Here is a 13,350-nt window from a genome sequence, read left to right as displayed (position 1 = left end):
ATTTAGATATACAAATAAAAAATATGAATATATATAACAATTAATAATTGAATAAAAACAAAACTTCGTCCTGACCGCGCAGCAACGCACGGATAGAAAACTAGTATAGATCAAGGAGGACAGCTACAAGTTTGGGTGCACTGTGCACATGGGCTTAATTACTAGCATGACAGAAACGTAATGAAGAAAATTTGAATTATGACAAACAATAAAACAAGTCTGCGGTGACACAACCATTGAAGTCGGCTTGGCTACAACCTTAAGCTTTTTCCAACAAAATGGGATCCTGCATCCGACTTAACAGGCTGGTTGGAACCCAGACACCGACACCTTTTAAAAGTTGTCAGACTTGGTGAGCTTGTTTTTAACTATTATATATATATATGTAATATATGATTAATGCCTATGATCTTCACTAAATATTGCCATTTTTCCTATATTTTAGTCAGACTGGCAAGAATTGTTCAACCCTGTAATGTATGTAACCCATTGCACTAACCGGCTAAAGTATATAAAAGAGAAAACCCCTGAAAAGTATATGCAGCTGTCAAACAATCAAGGTTGACTCAATTGGCTTTATAAATTGGGAAACATTTTCTAGAGAAGAGGATGAGATTAACTAACAAGAAAAACCCCTTTCTTCAATTCAATTATTCAATGGAGAAAATAGGTTTGATGCTATCTTGTGAATGATTGTCTCAATTTAAGCCTTAATGGAACACATTAATTAGCCTCTATGACATGAAATCACATCATCTACAAATATGCCATGTGTTAATTTTTTTTTTTACTTAATTAGCATTAAAGAGTTGAAAAAGTAAAATGTTTAGGGTGTTAATGTTGAGTCCACAACATTAATTTCAGGATAAGGAAATTCAATAAAAAAAATGAACTAATCAACATTTTCCTTTTATTTATTTAACTTATTATCAATTTAATTTATTCAAACTCAATAATTAAATCCAACTTATTAATATCTTCGATTAGAAAAAACTTGAAAAACATCTTATTAAAATGCAAATAAATAATAAATTAGAAACAAAAATTATATGCATGCTTGTCATACTCCAGTAAGTACTCAGTGAATTCACATTTTGCACTTTGGCATTGCTAGAATCACCACCCCACAAGAAATTATGGCAATGAGCTTCGATTTTCTTGCAAGCCTCAGCAGGTAGAAAAACCGTTCGCATAGTATAACGCAGTATGGTAAACAAGAGAGTCAGTCTACCTGCAAAGGAAAGACCAAAAGCCATCCAAGAAGACAATCGGCTATAGCTTCTCTCCTCAAGATATTGGAAAGAGTTAATTGGCTTCCTTCCATGAATAAAGGCACTCCCAAGTATTTTCCAAGAAAGAATTTTAATTGTGTTTAAGAGAGAATCTAAAAATAACTGAAGAAAACTTGTTAACGATTGGAATGACATTAATAAATTTTAAAAGTATTAGAACTCAATTTATATGAATTATAGTAGATGAACTAAATCCAACAAATAATAGAATATAGAACTGAAAGTATAATTTAATCAATAACTTTAATATAATAAAACACATTTTGAGACAAATCGAATCAAACCTTATCTTAAAATACATTGTCCAATCCTTAATGGATATTGGTTCAATTTAAATGCTTAGATGGTCACTTGACACATGGATGGTCTAAAATTTAGTGGCTTATTTCTTTTTGCCATAATGCTTTAAAAAGTCTATAAATTATTTAAAAAAATTCAGATAAATCTTTATTTTTTTTATATTTAATTAAATTTTTATATTTTTCTTTTAAATTAAATAAGTTTTTATAATATCATTAATCAAAATATTACTTCTCATTTTATACCCATGTGGTACTGATATAAAAAAAAATATTACTTAATCATGTAATCATGTCACATCAATATGTTAGATTAGCACCATATAATAAAGTGACAAGTGTTCTTTTAACTAAAAATAGTTAGTTAATAATTAGTTGTGAGGATATATTTCATTAAAAATAAAAATAAAATGACTTGATTGAATTAAATATAAAAAAATTATTTAAATTTTTTCAAATAGTTCAGACATTTTTTAAAGTATTATGTTATTATCTTTTTTTTCAAAAAAGTCTTAAGAATCAGTGGATTTTTTTTAAATTGTTGGAATAATATTTTTTAAGTAATGTGCTTTTGATTTTGTAAATGAAAAAAGAAAATGTTTACGAAAATAAAGTATCAATCAATTTAAATAACAACAATAAAAAAATATTTGTAAAGCTTTTTTTTAAGATTGTAAAGTTTTATTATTATTATTATTATTGTTATTATACATATAATTTTAGACTACACAAATAAAATGATAGTCTCCTATCTCATAAATTTTACAAGATTTTAGAGTATTAAACCTAAACTCCCTTGATATCTAATTGGGATAAAAATATAATGCAAGTAATTAATAACATTTAAACTTACTTGTAGTAAGTAATGATAAAATTGATGGTAATAATAAAAAAAAGAAAGAAAGAAAAAAATGATCGAAAAATAAGGGGGAGAAAGGGCAAGTCTAAAAGGGGTCCGTTATAAGCGAGTGAATTTTGGTTATAATGAAATCTCATATTTCTCTTTCTCTGTTGTTAAAGAAACACAAAACAAAACCCTAATTCCATCGATTCAGTTTGGGCCTCGAAATACCTATCTCTCTCTCCCTCCCTTTTGTTTCTTCACATCCAACTCTCTCAACCATCGATCCTTCAATCTCGATCGTCCGATCCATCACCCCCTTCCATTCACCCAGGTATCCCCATTTTCTGCGTTTTCCTCTTTGATTTCTTCCTTTCATTTTTTTTTTAAAACTTTTTTGGAAATCATTATCTTTTGTGTAGGAAATTTGGTTTGATTGATCATGTGCGTGAATCCTTCAATCTTTTTTTTTTTTTAAATTTTCATTGAATCTGCATTGTTCTGTTGAATGAATCGTGAATTTCTTCGCCGTTTTTAGGGTTGTTTTGGTAATTTCCGGATCGAATTGGTTCGTGGAAATCTTGATTTTTGGAATCAGGAAAAGTAAAAAACAAAGTGAAATGTGATTTTTAGATGCGTGCATTATTGATTTAGAAAAATGGAAAGCTAAAATATTCTTTTGGACCCAAAATTTGGGTTTATTAGAAATATGTTTCGAAAATGATGCTTTCATCTGTTGGTCTCTTTCTCGTGAATTTGGCTGCCGCGAAATAGGTTTCTTTGTGATCAGAATTCTGAAAGCATGGGGTGTTAATCCGCAATTGAACTAATCGATGAATTCCTTCTTGATTGTGTGAACTTTGATTTTAGTGTAATTCTCTCTCTCTCTCTCTTTGGATTATAGAATTCTCAATCATCTTAAGGCAAAGTGTGCAATGCTTAGTGATCATATGGCTACAATTCTGTTTGTGCTTTTAAGGAATTGAAAAAAGTGTGAAACTTGGAGAATGCATTGAATGGGTATTCGAAACTGTATGTGGAGAATCTAGTGAAGAAACAGGTTTTTTTGAGTTTGGATTTAGTTAGTACTTTCAAAAATAGTGAGGCAGGATGACAGATCACAGGAAATATGATTAGGGATTAAATTTGTTTGCATTCTTGCCATAAAAAAATAAAAAAGGAAGAAAAGGAGCCTCCCAACAAGCTGGATTGGCCTGCCAAAATTTTGTTCTCCTGTTTCTTCCCTGTTAATTATAAGCACTTTTCCAGCGTCAGTCATGGCTTCTAAATGATATCACTTTCTACAACTGTCTCTAAATGGAGGTTCCCATTGCAAAGCAAACAAAATCTGGAGTTTTTTCATTCTAGTGCAAACCCAAGAATTTAATGTCTGAATTTGATGAGCTAGGTTCTAATTGGAACTTTTAAGTGCGATATGGAAGCATCATGATGAGACTATTTCGGTGTTTCTCAATGGCTGAGGGCATCATAGAGAAAAGTTAAAGCAACAGAAGGTTTCATTTTATTTTATTTTTCTGAATCATGGATCAATCTGAGATACAAGCAAGAAGTAGGCACTAAATGTAACCTTTGACGGTGGTGGAAAAAACTTGAGAATTGGTTAATTAAATTATTTCTAACTGGAGATTAACATTATGCCAATAAATTTACTATTGACGACCAAGGATAAAAAACTTTCCTATAAGCACGTATATCTTTAAGTTGCAAGCCCATAGTATGTATCTGGAATTTTGATTTACGATGAGAGTAACAACTTATTTGCGTTGGAGCTATTTTCAGAATTTATCTGTGAGAAACCATTCTTCGAAGGGCTTCTCAAAGATCTTTGCAATTGTTGTTTTGTCCTTCCTGTCGTTCTTTGATACATTTGTAAAATGGAATTATTATTATGTTATCTGAAGGAAATCTTTCTTCAGATGAATGTCTTGGGAGTTTGATACTCTGTTAATATAGTGTACTTGCACTGATTGTTTGATTATTACATATATCATCTATTATTTTCTGGTCTTCCCTTTTAAATTCTTCTTACGATAATGGATCTTATTGTATTTTGATGGGTGAACATCTTTTTGATAATGAATTAGGGATACTGGTCTACAATACAAATTAAATGTGCTTGCTGTAATTTTTGGACATCTTATGTTGTTATTGGGATATGACATGTTGCTCATTGAGTCTGGAACCTGTTACTCAGGGTGTAGTTCTAGGTTTATATTTTAATTTGCTTCATTCTACTGGATGCCAGTTATAACTTGGGGTCCAGGCACAAGATTGTATTTTTTGGTTGCAGCATAATAGCTTCCTGGAATCAATATAATAGTTGGAGCTTTTTGGATTCCAACACATATTTTTTTATTGTCAAAATTATCTAGGTTTGTATATTCCATAAACATATTTTGAGAAGTAAACTCTTATTTCGTTCTTCCTTTTCATTGGTTTTGGCTTTCTTCACTTTTAGACCTATTTGAGTGACATGCCACAGAAAATGAGAAATTACCACTGCTATTGCCAGCGCTGAGTATTGATTGCTTGAGTCTTTTATGCATTATTGAGTTAGAAATTGTCGTCTTAAACATTTCAGGACTATATTTGGCCACAAAGATGTCTCCTGCGTCCAAGTCTAAGTCTAAGGATAAAAAAGCTGGCAAGGAATCTCAGAAGGCTTCTTCAAAGCCTTCAGGACCTGCTAATGCAGGTAGTGGTGTTCCAGCTAGTGCATATAATCCAATTTTGGGAACATTCCATACCATTGAAACGGTGCCATCATCTTCTGCTTCACCCATTCAAAACAATGGTCGTTTTCGAAACATAGATGAGACAGATGAGCATTCAGGGGGCTCACTTGTAGCTGTTGTTGAGTATGATTCTGTATCTAATAATGGTAGTTGGTCAGGTGAGTCAGAAGATCACAAAGAGAAAACATCTAATCCTCCCATTCGGCAGGAAATAATACCAGGAGCTGACAATGATAAACGAGAAAAAATTCGTCAAAAGAATGAGAGGAAACATCAGCGTCAGAAAGAGAGGCGAGCTCACGAGTTGCATGAGCGGTGCAGTGGCTATCTCATGTCAAGGAAGCTTGAAGCTCTTGCTCAGCAGCTTGTAGCAATGGGATTTTCACATGATCGGGCAACAATGGCTCTTATATTGAATGAAGGCAAAGTGGAGGAATCTGTGGCATGGCTTTTTGAAGGAGGTGAAGAAGCTGTTAAGCATAAGGAACCAACTATTGGTTGTGGGAACTTGAAAATTGACATATCAGAAGAGCTTGCTCGGATTGCAGATATGGAAATCAGATACAAGTGCTTAAAGCAGGAGGTTGAAAGAGCAGTTGTTGCTGCTGAAGGTGATCTTGATAAAGCAGCAGAAGCTTTAGGAACTTCGAAGCAGGAGCCACCTTCTGCTCCTCCACCAAGGTCAGAAGAAACATGTGATTCCCTGACTCCTAGTACTAATAAGGTGTCAGTGGCAGCTAGTCAAAACTTATCAGTAAGGCCACAACCAAAACCAAATCTATCTCCTGCAACACAGCAAAGAAGGGATGAAAAGGATTTTAACTATACAAAAGCAGCAGTTACAGTGGGAGGTTCTTCAGAATCTGTGAGTAAAAGTTTCCAGCCTTTGAAGAGAATACAACCGAAGTTGGAATGGGCAAAACCCCAACAAAGTGCGGTACCAGCTGAGAAAAGGTGGCCAAGTGCTGTATCAAATCCTTCTGTTTCTTATTCCTTGGCATCACCTTTGCAGGCCTCACCTCCTCCAGCAAAGACAGATTCCCGTTATGTGGCTGTTGGAAGTGATTTTAAGAACCTCCAGCCATCAGTTAGGGAACCGGTTATAATGATGCAGCGACCTCAATCTGTAAATACAAAGCAGGTTCCAGCTACAAGTATAAGCTCATCTCCTCCTGGAACAAATTCCTTTATGTATCCTACTAGTAGTGTTGAAATTACAAAGTCTAATGGCTTTATGCCCCATGTTCCGAGTGCTAGAAGCCTTAGTTCTAACAATATGAGTTCAAATCAGATGCATCACCAGCTTTATTATCCACAACAGCAACACTTTGCATCCAGCAATGGTCCAGGAGATTCTCCAGGAACAAGCCGAGGAAATGGTTTATGGAGTAGAACAGGCGCGTCACCAACACTTGCGGCTGCATCTTCACTTGGACTTTTCACCGGTTTGGGTTCTACCAGTTCATCAGGAGCCTCTTCTCCAGTTGACTGGAGCAGTGGTAGCTCAATGACACAATTGGACTATAATAATATCGATTGGAGCTTGGATCGGGGGTTGTCTTCTTCTCCAAGGCCTGGTGGAATTTGGCTGGGAGCGACATCTCCTATGAAGAGTGCTCACATGTATTATCCTAATACAAATGGATTAAGTGCTAAACCAGCTATGAGATTGACACCTTCTAATGGGAACGTTGTACCCATTGCGGGGTTGCAGGATGCTGGAGTGGCTCCTGCAGAAACTTCAACTGCAGGCTCGCATGAGTGGACTTCACCATTTGAAGGGAAAGATCTTTTTAGCTTACCCAGGCAGTTTGTTTCTTCTCCCTCACTCTAGGGTGGGGAAAAGATTTTATGAAATAAAATTAAAGAAAGAAAAGACGCAATGTGCTTGGATTTGGTGTTAGTGTTGGTTCTTGTGATGCTAATGTGTTGATTGCTGGTGAATATCATTTCAGTGGGAAAAAGCACCTGAGTACTCTTTTCTTTCAATCTCTATATGCCATTACTTCATGCACTATCATCATTTGGTTTAGACAGGGGAGTAAAAATGGAACCAAAAACAGACAAGAGGCCTTCTTGAGGGGCTTTTAACGAAAATTAAAATTTTGATTCTGATTTTTATCTATATTTTATGTTACATTCAGTTAATCATACTCATTTTACTTTCCAAAAGTGAAAAAGTAAAAAAAAAAAAAAATAGCATCATACGAAATATAGGAAAAGAAAAATGGAATCATTCTTGGAGAAAAACTTCATCTACTTGTCCAACATAAAGCATTAAAAATTTCCCTACTCCTGTACCTCTCTGCCTGCATAGAATTTCAACTTACGGGAGCTTCACTTAGTATTAGCTCCTTGGGTAGAAAAATCCACTTCCAGGTTTTCTCTGCCTGCAACTGGCCTCTTCCTTCAGTGCTTAATTTCTGAGGTAAATTTTGGGTAATTAATATATAATCCTTTTCTCCCATTTTTCCACACCCAAAGCTCACTGCAACTCGACATTTAACTCTACATAGTCTGATAGCATTCAGAAACACATCAATTGCTGTTGTATTACAAGTAGATCATACAAGCCAAAACAGTTCCATCCTTACGTCTTGTCTTCAGTAAGGATGAATCACTCAGGAGTTTGTGATGCTTCCGGGGGTTGACAAACAGTCACTGAAATAAGTTCTTTGTACCACTCATTTTCTTCACGGTTAATAAACTTGGCCTCTGCATTTAGATAAAAAGGTCCATCAACTCATGCAACCTATTTTTCAACATAAAATCATGCAAACAAAGGTACCAACGTTTACCCTCATACTAGGTATTCTCATCAGTAATTTGATAAAATAAAGTCCATAAACCTCAAACAAAAAATATTAAGTAACAAATCAATATTCTGTACAAACTCAAGAATGCCATTTTCGCTTTGAACTTGGACCTTCCATCATTTGGTTGGACTCGAACACAAAGTCCAGATATTTATAGATATTAGTAAAAGCCTTAAGGGCTCAGACAAATGAGTACTCAAATAAATTATTTGCGACTTGCCTGACAAAAATACATCACGATAATCATCATCATCATATACAAATTGTGGAGGATCAGGGGAACCAATTCCAACAATGGTGCTTCCACTGCATTATGTATATTGAAAAACAGCAATGAGTGCTCACTTTGCAGAAATTAAGATATTTGGATGGTGTGTCAAGAAAAGTAGGTGTAGCCATTGCACCCACAAAATATATACTGGCACATACATCTAATTAACATATAATTAAATAAACTGCCAAAACTGATGACTCAAACAATTTGAAATTGAATATGTTTCTTTTTTCTCATTCTTTTTTTTTTTAAATATGGATTTTCAAATGACACTCAACAACAGAGCTGTGCAATTAGCAGCTCCTTTGTTATTATGGCATAAGACTCCTTTTGATTGGTTTAACAACTTATTCACACATTTTCCCTAGCCCATCTGTTTAAGCGCAAAATATCAGGTCTCATTGAGTCTGAACATAAGTTTACAGTAAAAGCAGGGAAAAACATCAAAATTTAAAGAGGTGCTGCACATATTATACCTCCCAGACATAAAAACAGCATCGTATTGTCCACGACCAGCTGCAGTTACACGCTGCTTGAGCCGTTTAAGAGATGGTAGAACTTCAAAGGCAGGAGGTTCTGCAAAGAATATACAGAGATTCGTGTAAGGCAATACATCTCTAATTCTACACTTAGTATGGTTCACTTTGACCTCCACTGAGAATAAGCATATTTATAAACTCACTCAACCTAAATTAAGTTCAAAGTTTGGATTCAAGATGAGAAGAAGGGATAATTTGATGCATAAAGGCTGTGACAGAGATATATACTCTAATGTTTCACCAAAAACCTTCCTCTCAAGAAATTAAGTCAATTATCATCTGAAAGAAACTTCACCTGATTATATATGCATCAAGAGAGAAAAAGGTAAGAGAAGACACATTGATTCTTCAAGTATTCATACCCAAATCATTAATACAGACATCTTGAGATATTCCATTCCTTGAAATCTTCTCCAGCAATGCCAAAGGATCAACCTTACTAGTTTGATCTAGTCGAAGACACTGAGAAATCAGAACTTCTCTTAGCTATTAACCACCGCAAGCAATAAAAGTTGTACAGAATTTTGTTCAGCATTGCCCTAATATATTACCTTGTAAACCTCAGCTGTGGAACATGCCTCCTTAGGCTTTATAAGAACCATTGGAATGTCCAAAGGAAGAGGTGGGGATATATCTTGAACAACCTGGGCGTATCAGCACAGAGTCCATTAACCATGCATGTACAGCAACAGAGTCTATAAATTTCATTCCAATTGAATGAGGTTGCATCATAATTATGTGCAAACTCATAATAACTACTATCAGAAGACAGATCCAGGCACAAAAATTCCGCTCTAAAAATAAATATGCATACAATTATACAGTAAGTCTATGAGTTGTACTTCCAGTCCTAACAAAATATTCTGACAAATTCAGGCGCTAAAGGATCAAAGGAAACTTAGTTATGGGCACAATGAGCTTTTCATCTTTATATTTACACCCAGAAAAAAAGGGCATGAATTGAATATGCATTAGAGTTTGTCCAATTCAAAATTTGAAATGAGAACTACAAAAAGTCAGAAATGACACTCTAATGTGCTAAAGAACCCCGAAAAAACGCATGACTTGAATATGTGTTAGAGTTTGTTGAATTCACAATTTGAAATGGGAACTACAAAAAGTCAGAAATGACCCTCTAATGTGCTGCACAACTCAAATGATAGTTCTTGTATCAGTGAAAAGAGAAAAGGCAATGCAAGAACTGAAGGTATTGTCAGAATCGGACTATAAAACTGGCCTTATTCCCTAACACATAAAATAGTCAAAACATTCTTGACAATGTGTTTTGCAATCAAAGAGAAAGGTTGTAATACAAAAGGAAACAAATTAACATCTCTGAGCGATAATTAAGGTATGCTATTAACATACCTCACCTCGACCAGTACAATATGCCGCTCCATGTGAGAAAAAGAATGGGATATCCGAACCGATCTCACTTGACCATTCCTGAAGCTCCTTCTCAGTTGCAATACAACCACTGAACTGATTAGCTGCCCAAAGTGCAGTTGCTGCATTGCTGCTTCCACCACCAAGCCCTGCTCCAGTAGGCACCTTCTTATCAAGATGAACCTGGCCATTTAATTCCACAAAAAGAATATAACCAATAAAATGGCTTCCCAGATAAACTCTAATTTCTCAGAAGCACATATATATATTAAAATCAAACATAGAAATTCAAAGTTTATCTTGTATCTCGTGTCTAACCCAAAAGAAGTTGTTACTGCCAGTTTTTTTCCTGTAGAGGTTAAGGGCTTTAATAATCTGCAACAAGGAACAAAAATTTAGGAAAACAAGAGAAAACGGGGACCCTGGGGATGGGCGAATCAACAGATTGCAGTTAGTTAAAAACCTCACCAAATTTCTATCATCAAGGGGGACACCAGAGACATTGGTTGACAAACGATCCTTAGTTTTGGATGGTGACAAAGAGAATTTAATTATATCCCCCAGACTAACTGTCTGGATCCACAAACAAAGGTAATGGGCCAAAATCAGACTTTGGGGGCCAAATAGGAAAATTCATGGGAAAAATAGCAATACATATATTTCAATTCAAAAAGTTATAAACTTACATGAAAGAGAGATGCTAAATCATGATACCCATCTTCCCTTTTGTTGGTTATTCTCAAGAAAACATTAATCTATTAAAAAAAAAGCTATGGGCTGTTACAATTGAAAACAAAATTTGAAAAACTAATGCTCAGAAGTTATCAAGTCAAGTCAAAGAAAAGAGAATAAATTACCTTACAAGGTGAGAACAATATAAGTCTAGAAAAAGGAGCTTGCTTGTCCACCTCATCTGCTAACTTGTTTAGCCTCTTATCAGGGTCATATACAATCTAAGCAAAATAAAATAAACTAAACTCATAAAATCCAACTCAAAATATTAACTTTTTAACATAAATCCAGAGCAGGACCAAGAAAGAGTAAAGAAAGAAGAACCTCTAGCTGTTTCTTGGATGATTTGAGAAATGGGGTTCTTTGAGATTGAAGTTTTGTTTGGGGAGTAATTGACAGTTGACTGTTTTTGGAGGAAGGAGGGAAGAAGAGATTATGGTTACACAGCAAATGAGCGGAAGCCATGGGGATTTAAAGGTGAAGTTTTGTAATCCCAAGGTGCCTGGAAAAATCGTCAAAATAATAATTATTGTACTTTGGAGTTAGGACAAATGAAATGGGTTGAAGGCCCTCAGCAAAGAAATGGAATGGAAGCCTATTGTTTGCCTTGTCTTCTTTCTGTGTTATGTGACAGTCATTTTCATTTCCCAACTCGCAACAATTGATGAGCACGGAGAAACAGGTTACAGGCGGACTGTTGAAAGACAGGATAAACTAAGTATTGGGGTTTTATTGTTGGGCTGGGCCCAATCCAACTATAGTAGTTTATGAATTACCATATTGAAAAGAAAAATAATGAAAGGTAAAAGGTTTAAAAACAAAAAAAGTGCTTGAATTTAATTAAATCTATCATCAGAGTTTTTATTGTTATTATTATAATTCATTGAATTTTCATACAATTATTTACACCCAATTAATTTTTTACGTGGATGAAAATATTGACGTTGTTAATTCTTTTTGTAAATTAAAATAAAGATATCACGAAATAAAAAAAAAACCTAAAATGTAAAAAAGATATCTTCTTAAATTTTTATATCAACATGCCACATGGATAATTTTTTAATTATCATATGGCATTTACCATTTCATTGAGAAGATTATTATTTTTCATTCACTTAAAGATTTAATTAGAATGTAAATAATGTAAGAGTATTTAATTAATTGTAATAAAAAAGATGTACCTGAACATTTGGTTCATTAGTTGATGCATCCTTTGCCTAAAGAGTAAGTACGAAACCTCTTCCTTCAATTATAAAAAAAATTATAATAAAAAAGATAAGAGATAATAAATTTAAAAAATAATAAATAAAAAAGTTTTTGAATTATTTTAAAAAATTTAAATATTTTTTTATTTTTTATTACTTTTAATCAAACTCTTTTATTTTTATTTTAAGTTAAATAAACTTTTATGAATAATGATTGACTAGCCGTCACTTGAAGAAAAACCAGTAGTTTAGTTTCGGTACTCAAGTTCCAACGCTCGTAGAAAGAAAAGAGGTAGGTTCGTCAGTTTAGCCCCTTTAAGGCTTAGGGAAGGCTTGGCTTGAAGAAGAGGGAAGCGGAAGGGGATTCATGGACAGATGGAGCTGTTCGAGAGTCAATAGACTGTTCGGAAGTAACTGATCCCACATTTGCATTAGTAAGGGAAGGGAAGGACCTGCCCCTTTTCTCGAGATCGATAGGAGAAGATAAAGGTTGTCACAATCGTCGGGGTATATAATAGTATTTTCAAAAAACCGGTTAACACTTCTGTGATTTCGATGTTGATAGTATGGAGTACTTTGAGTTGCGCCTCCGTCAGGTTGAAAAATAGCTCCTCATCCTCTTCTCCACATCTTATTTATATTCATCGAATTCAACGGCGTAAAAGGCCCGATCAAAATGTCACTTGTTATTTTATATCTATATGGCACTAACGTAATATAATTTGAAAAGTAAAAAATATCCTATGAATATATTATTATGTTACATTAATATGTTATATTATTATTAATTATAATATATTAACATATTATATTATAATTAATTATGTCATGTCAATATACGTATAATATAAAATGATAAGTAATATTTTGATTAATCAATTATTAGATAAAAGGGTTTATACGATTTACAATAAAAATTTTACATGAACTTGATTAAACGTAAAAAAAAATAAAAATTTATATAAATTTTTTAAAAATATTACGTCTAATTTTAATTAAGTTGAAGGGTCTTTTTTTTGTTTTTATATTTAAGTTAAAATAGAAAAAAAGTAAAAAATAAAAAAAATAATAAAAAAAAAGTAGGAAGGAAACGACAAAGTTTTGAGTCTTAGCTGAACGTACGAAAACTTAAGGGTGGAAGGCATGGTAAGCGATGGCGATGGCGATGGCCCACGTTATCCTGAGCAAGTCGTCACCCTTGGCTTGAACA

General features: G+C 33.9%; 2 protein-coding genes across 3 annotated transcripts; one reads left to right on the top strand and one right to left on the bottom strand.

Moving 5' to 3' along the window:
* The first annotated feature begins 2,562 nt into the window (after positions 1–2,562).
* LOC110411958 (Ubiquitin-associated/translation elongation factor EF1B protein) lies at positions 2,563–7,906 on the top strand. The gene is made up of 2 exons (XM_021422332.2): positions 2,563–2,766; positions 5,035–7,906. The coding sequence occupies exon 2, from the start codon at positions 5,055–5,057 to the stop codon at positions 7,020–7,022; it is 1,968 nt and encodes a 655-aa protein (XP_021278007.1). The 5' UTR covers positions 2,563–2,766; positions 5,035–5,054; the 3' UTR covers positions 7,023–7,906.
* Positions 7,403–11,618, bottom strand: CDPMEK (4-(cytidine 5'-phospho)-2-C-methyl-D-erithritol kinase). Of its 2 annotated transcripts, XM_021422335.1 has the most exons (12): positions 11,260–11,618; positions 11,061–11,156; positions 10,890–10,958; positions 10,672–10,776; positions 10,522–10,578; positions 10,186–10,386; positions 9,369–9,461; positions 9,180–9,279; positions 8,755–8,854; positions 8,225–8,310; positions 7,783–7,903; positions 7,403–7,705 (listed from the first exon to the last, which is right to left on the bottom strand). In XM_021422335.1, exons 1-11 carry the CDS (start codon positions 11,398–11,400, stop codon positions 7,806–7,808), a joined length of 1,146 nt encoding a protein of 381 aa, XP_021278010.1. In that variant the 5' UTR covers positions 11,401–11,618; the 3' UTR covers positions 7,403–7,705; positions 7,783–7,805. The 2 variants fall into 2 exon arrangements, with proteins under 2 accessions (XP_021278010.1, XP_021278008.1); XM_021422333.1 differs by having other exon boundaries at positions 7,403–7,903.
* Positions 11,619–13,350: the final 1,732 nt, after the last annotated feature.

Source organism: Theobroma umbraticum, unplaced genomic scaffold (genome assembly GCF_002168275.2).
Source record: "Theobroma umbraticum cultivar Fairchild unplaced genomic scaffold, ASM216827v3 scaffold_95.0, whole genome shotgun sequence".
Classification (NCBI taxonomy): Eukaryota; Viridiplantae; Streptophyta; class Magnoliopsida; order Malvales; family Malvaceae; genus Theobroma; species Theobroma umbraticum.
The sequence above is the reverse complement of the archived record's forward strand: the minus strand, read 5'-3'. Positions and strand labels throughout refer to the sequence as shown.

Bases quoted from the DNA above. Each gene is read 5' to 3' on its own strand.
- LOC110411958 (XM_021422332.2), top strand. From the start codon at position 5,055: ATGTCTCCTGCGTCCAAGTCTAAGTCTAAGGATAAAAAAGCTGGCAAG.
- CDPMEK (XM_021422333.1), bottom strand. From the start codon at position 11,400: ATGGCTTCCGCTCATTTGCTGTGTAACCATAATCTCTTCTTCCCTCCT. The intron at 10,777-10,889 runs GTAAGTTTATAA...TTGTGGATCCAG, and splicing joins ATTTAGCATCTCTCTTTCAT to ACAGTTAGTCTGGGGGATAT. The intron at 8,855-9,179 runs GTATGAATACTT...TATTCTTTGCAG, and splicing joins TGTCTGTATTAATGATTTGG to AACCTCCTGCCTTTGAAGTT.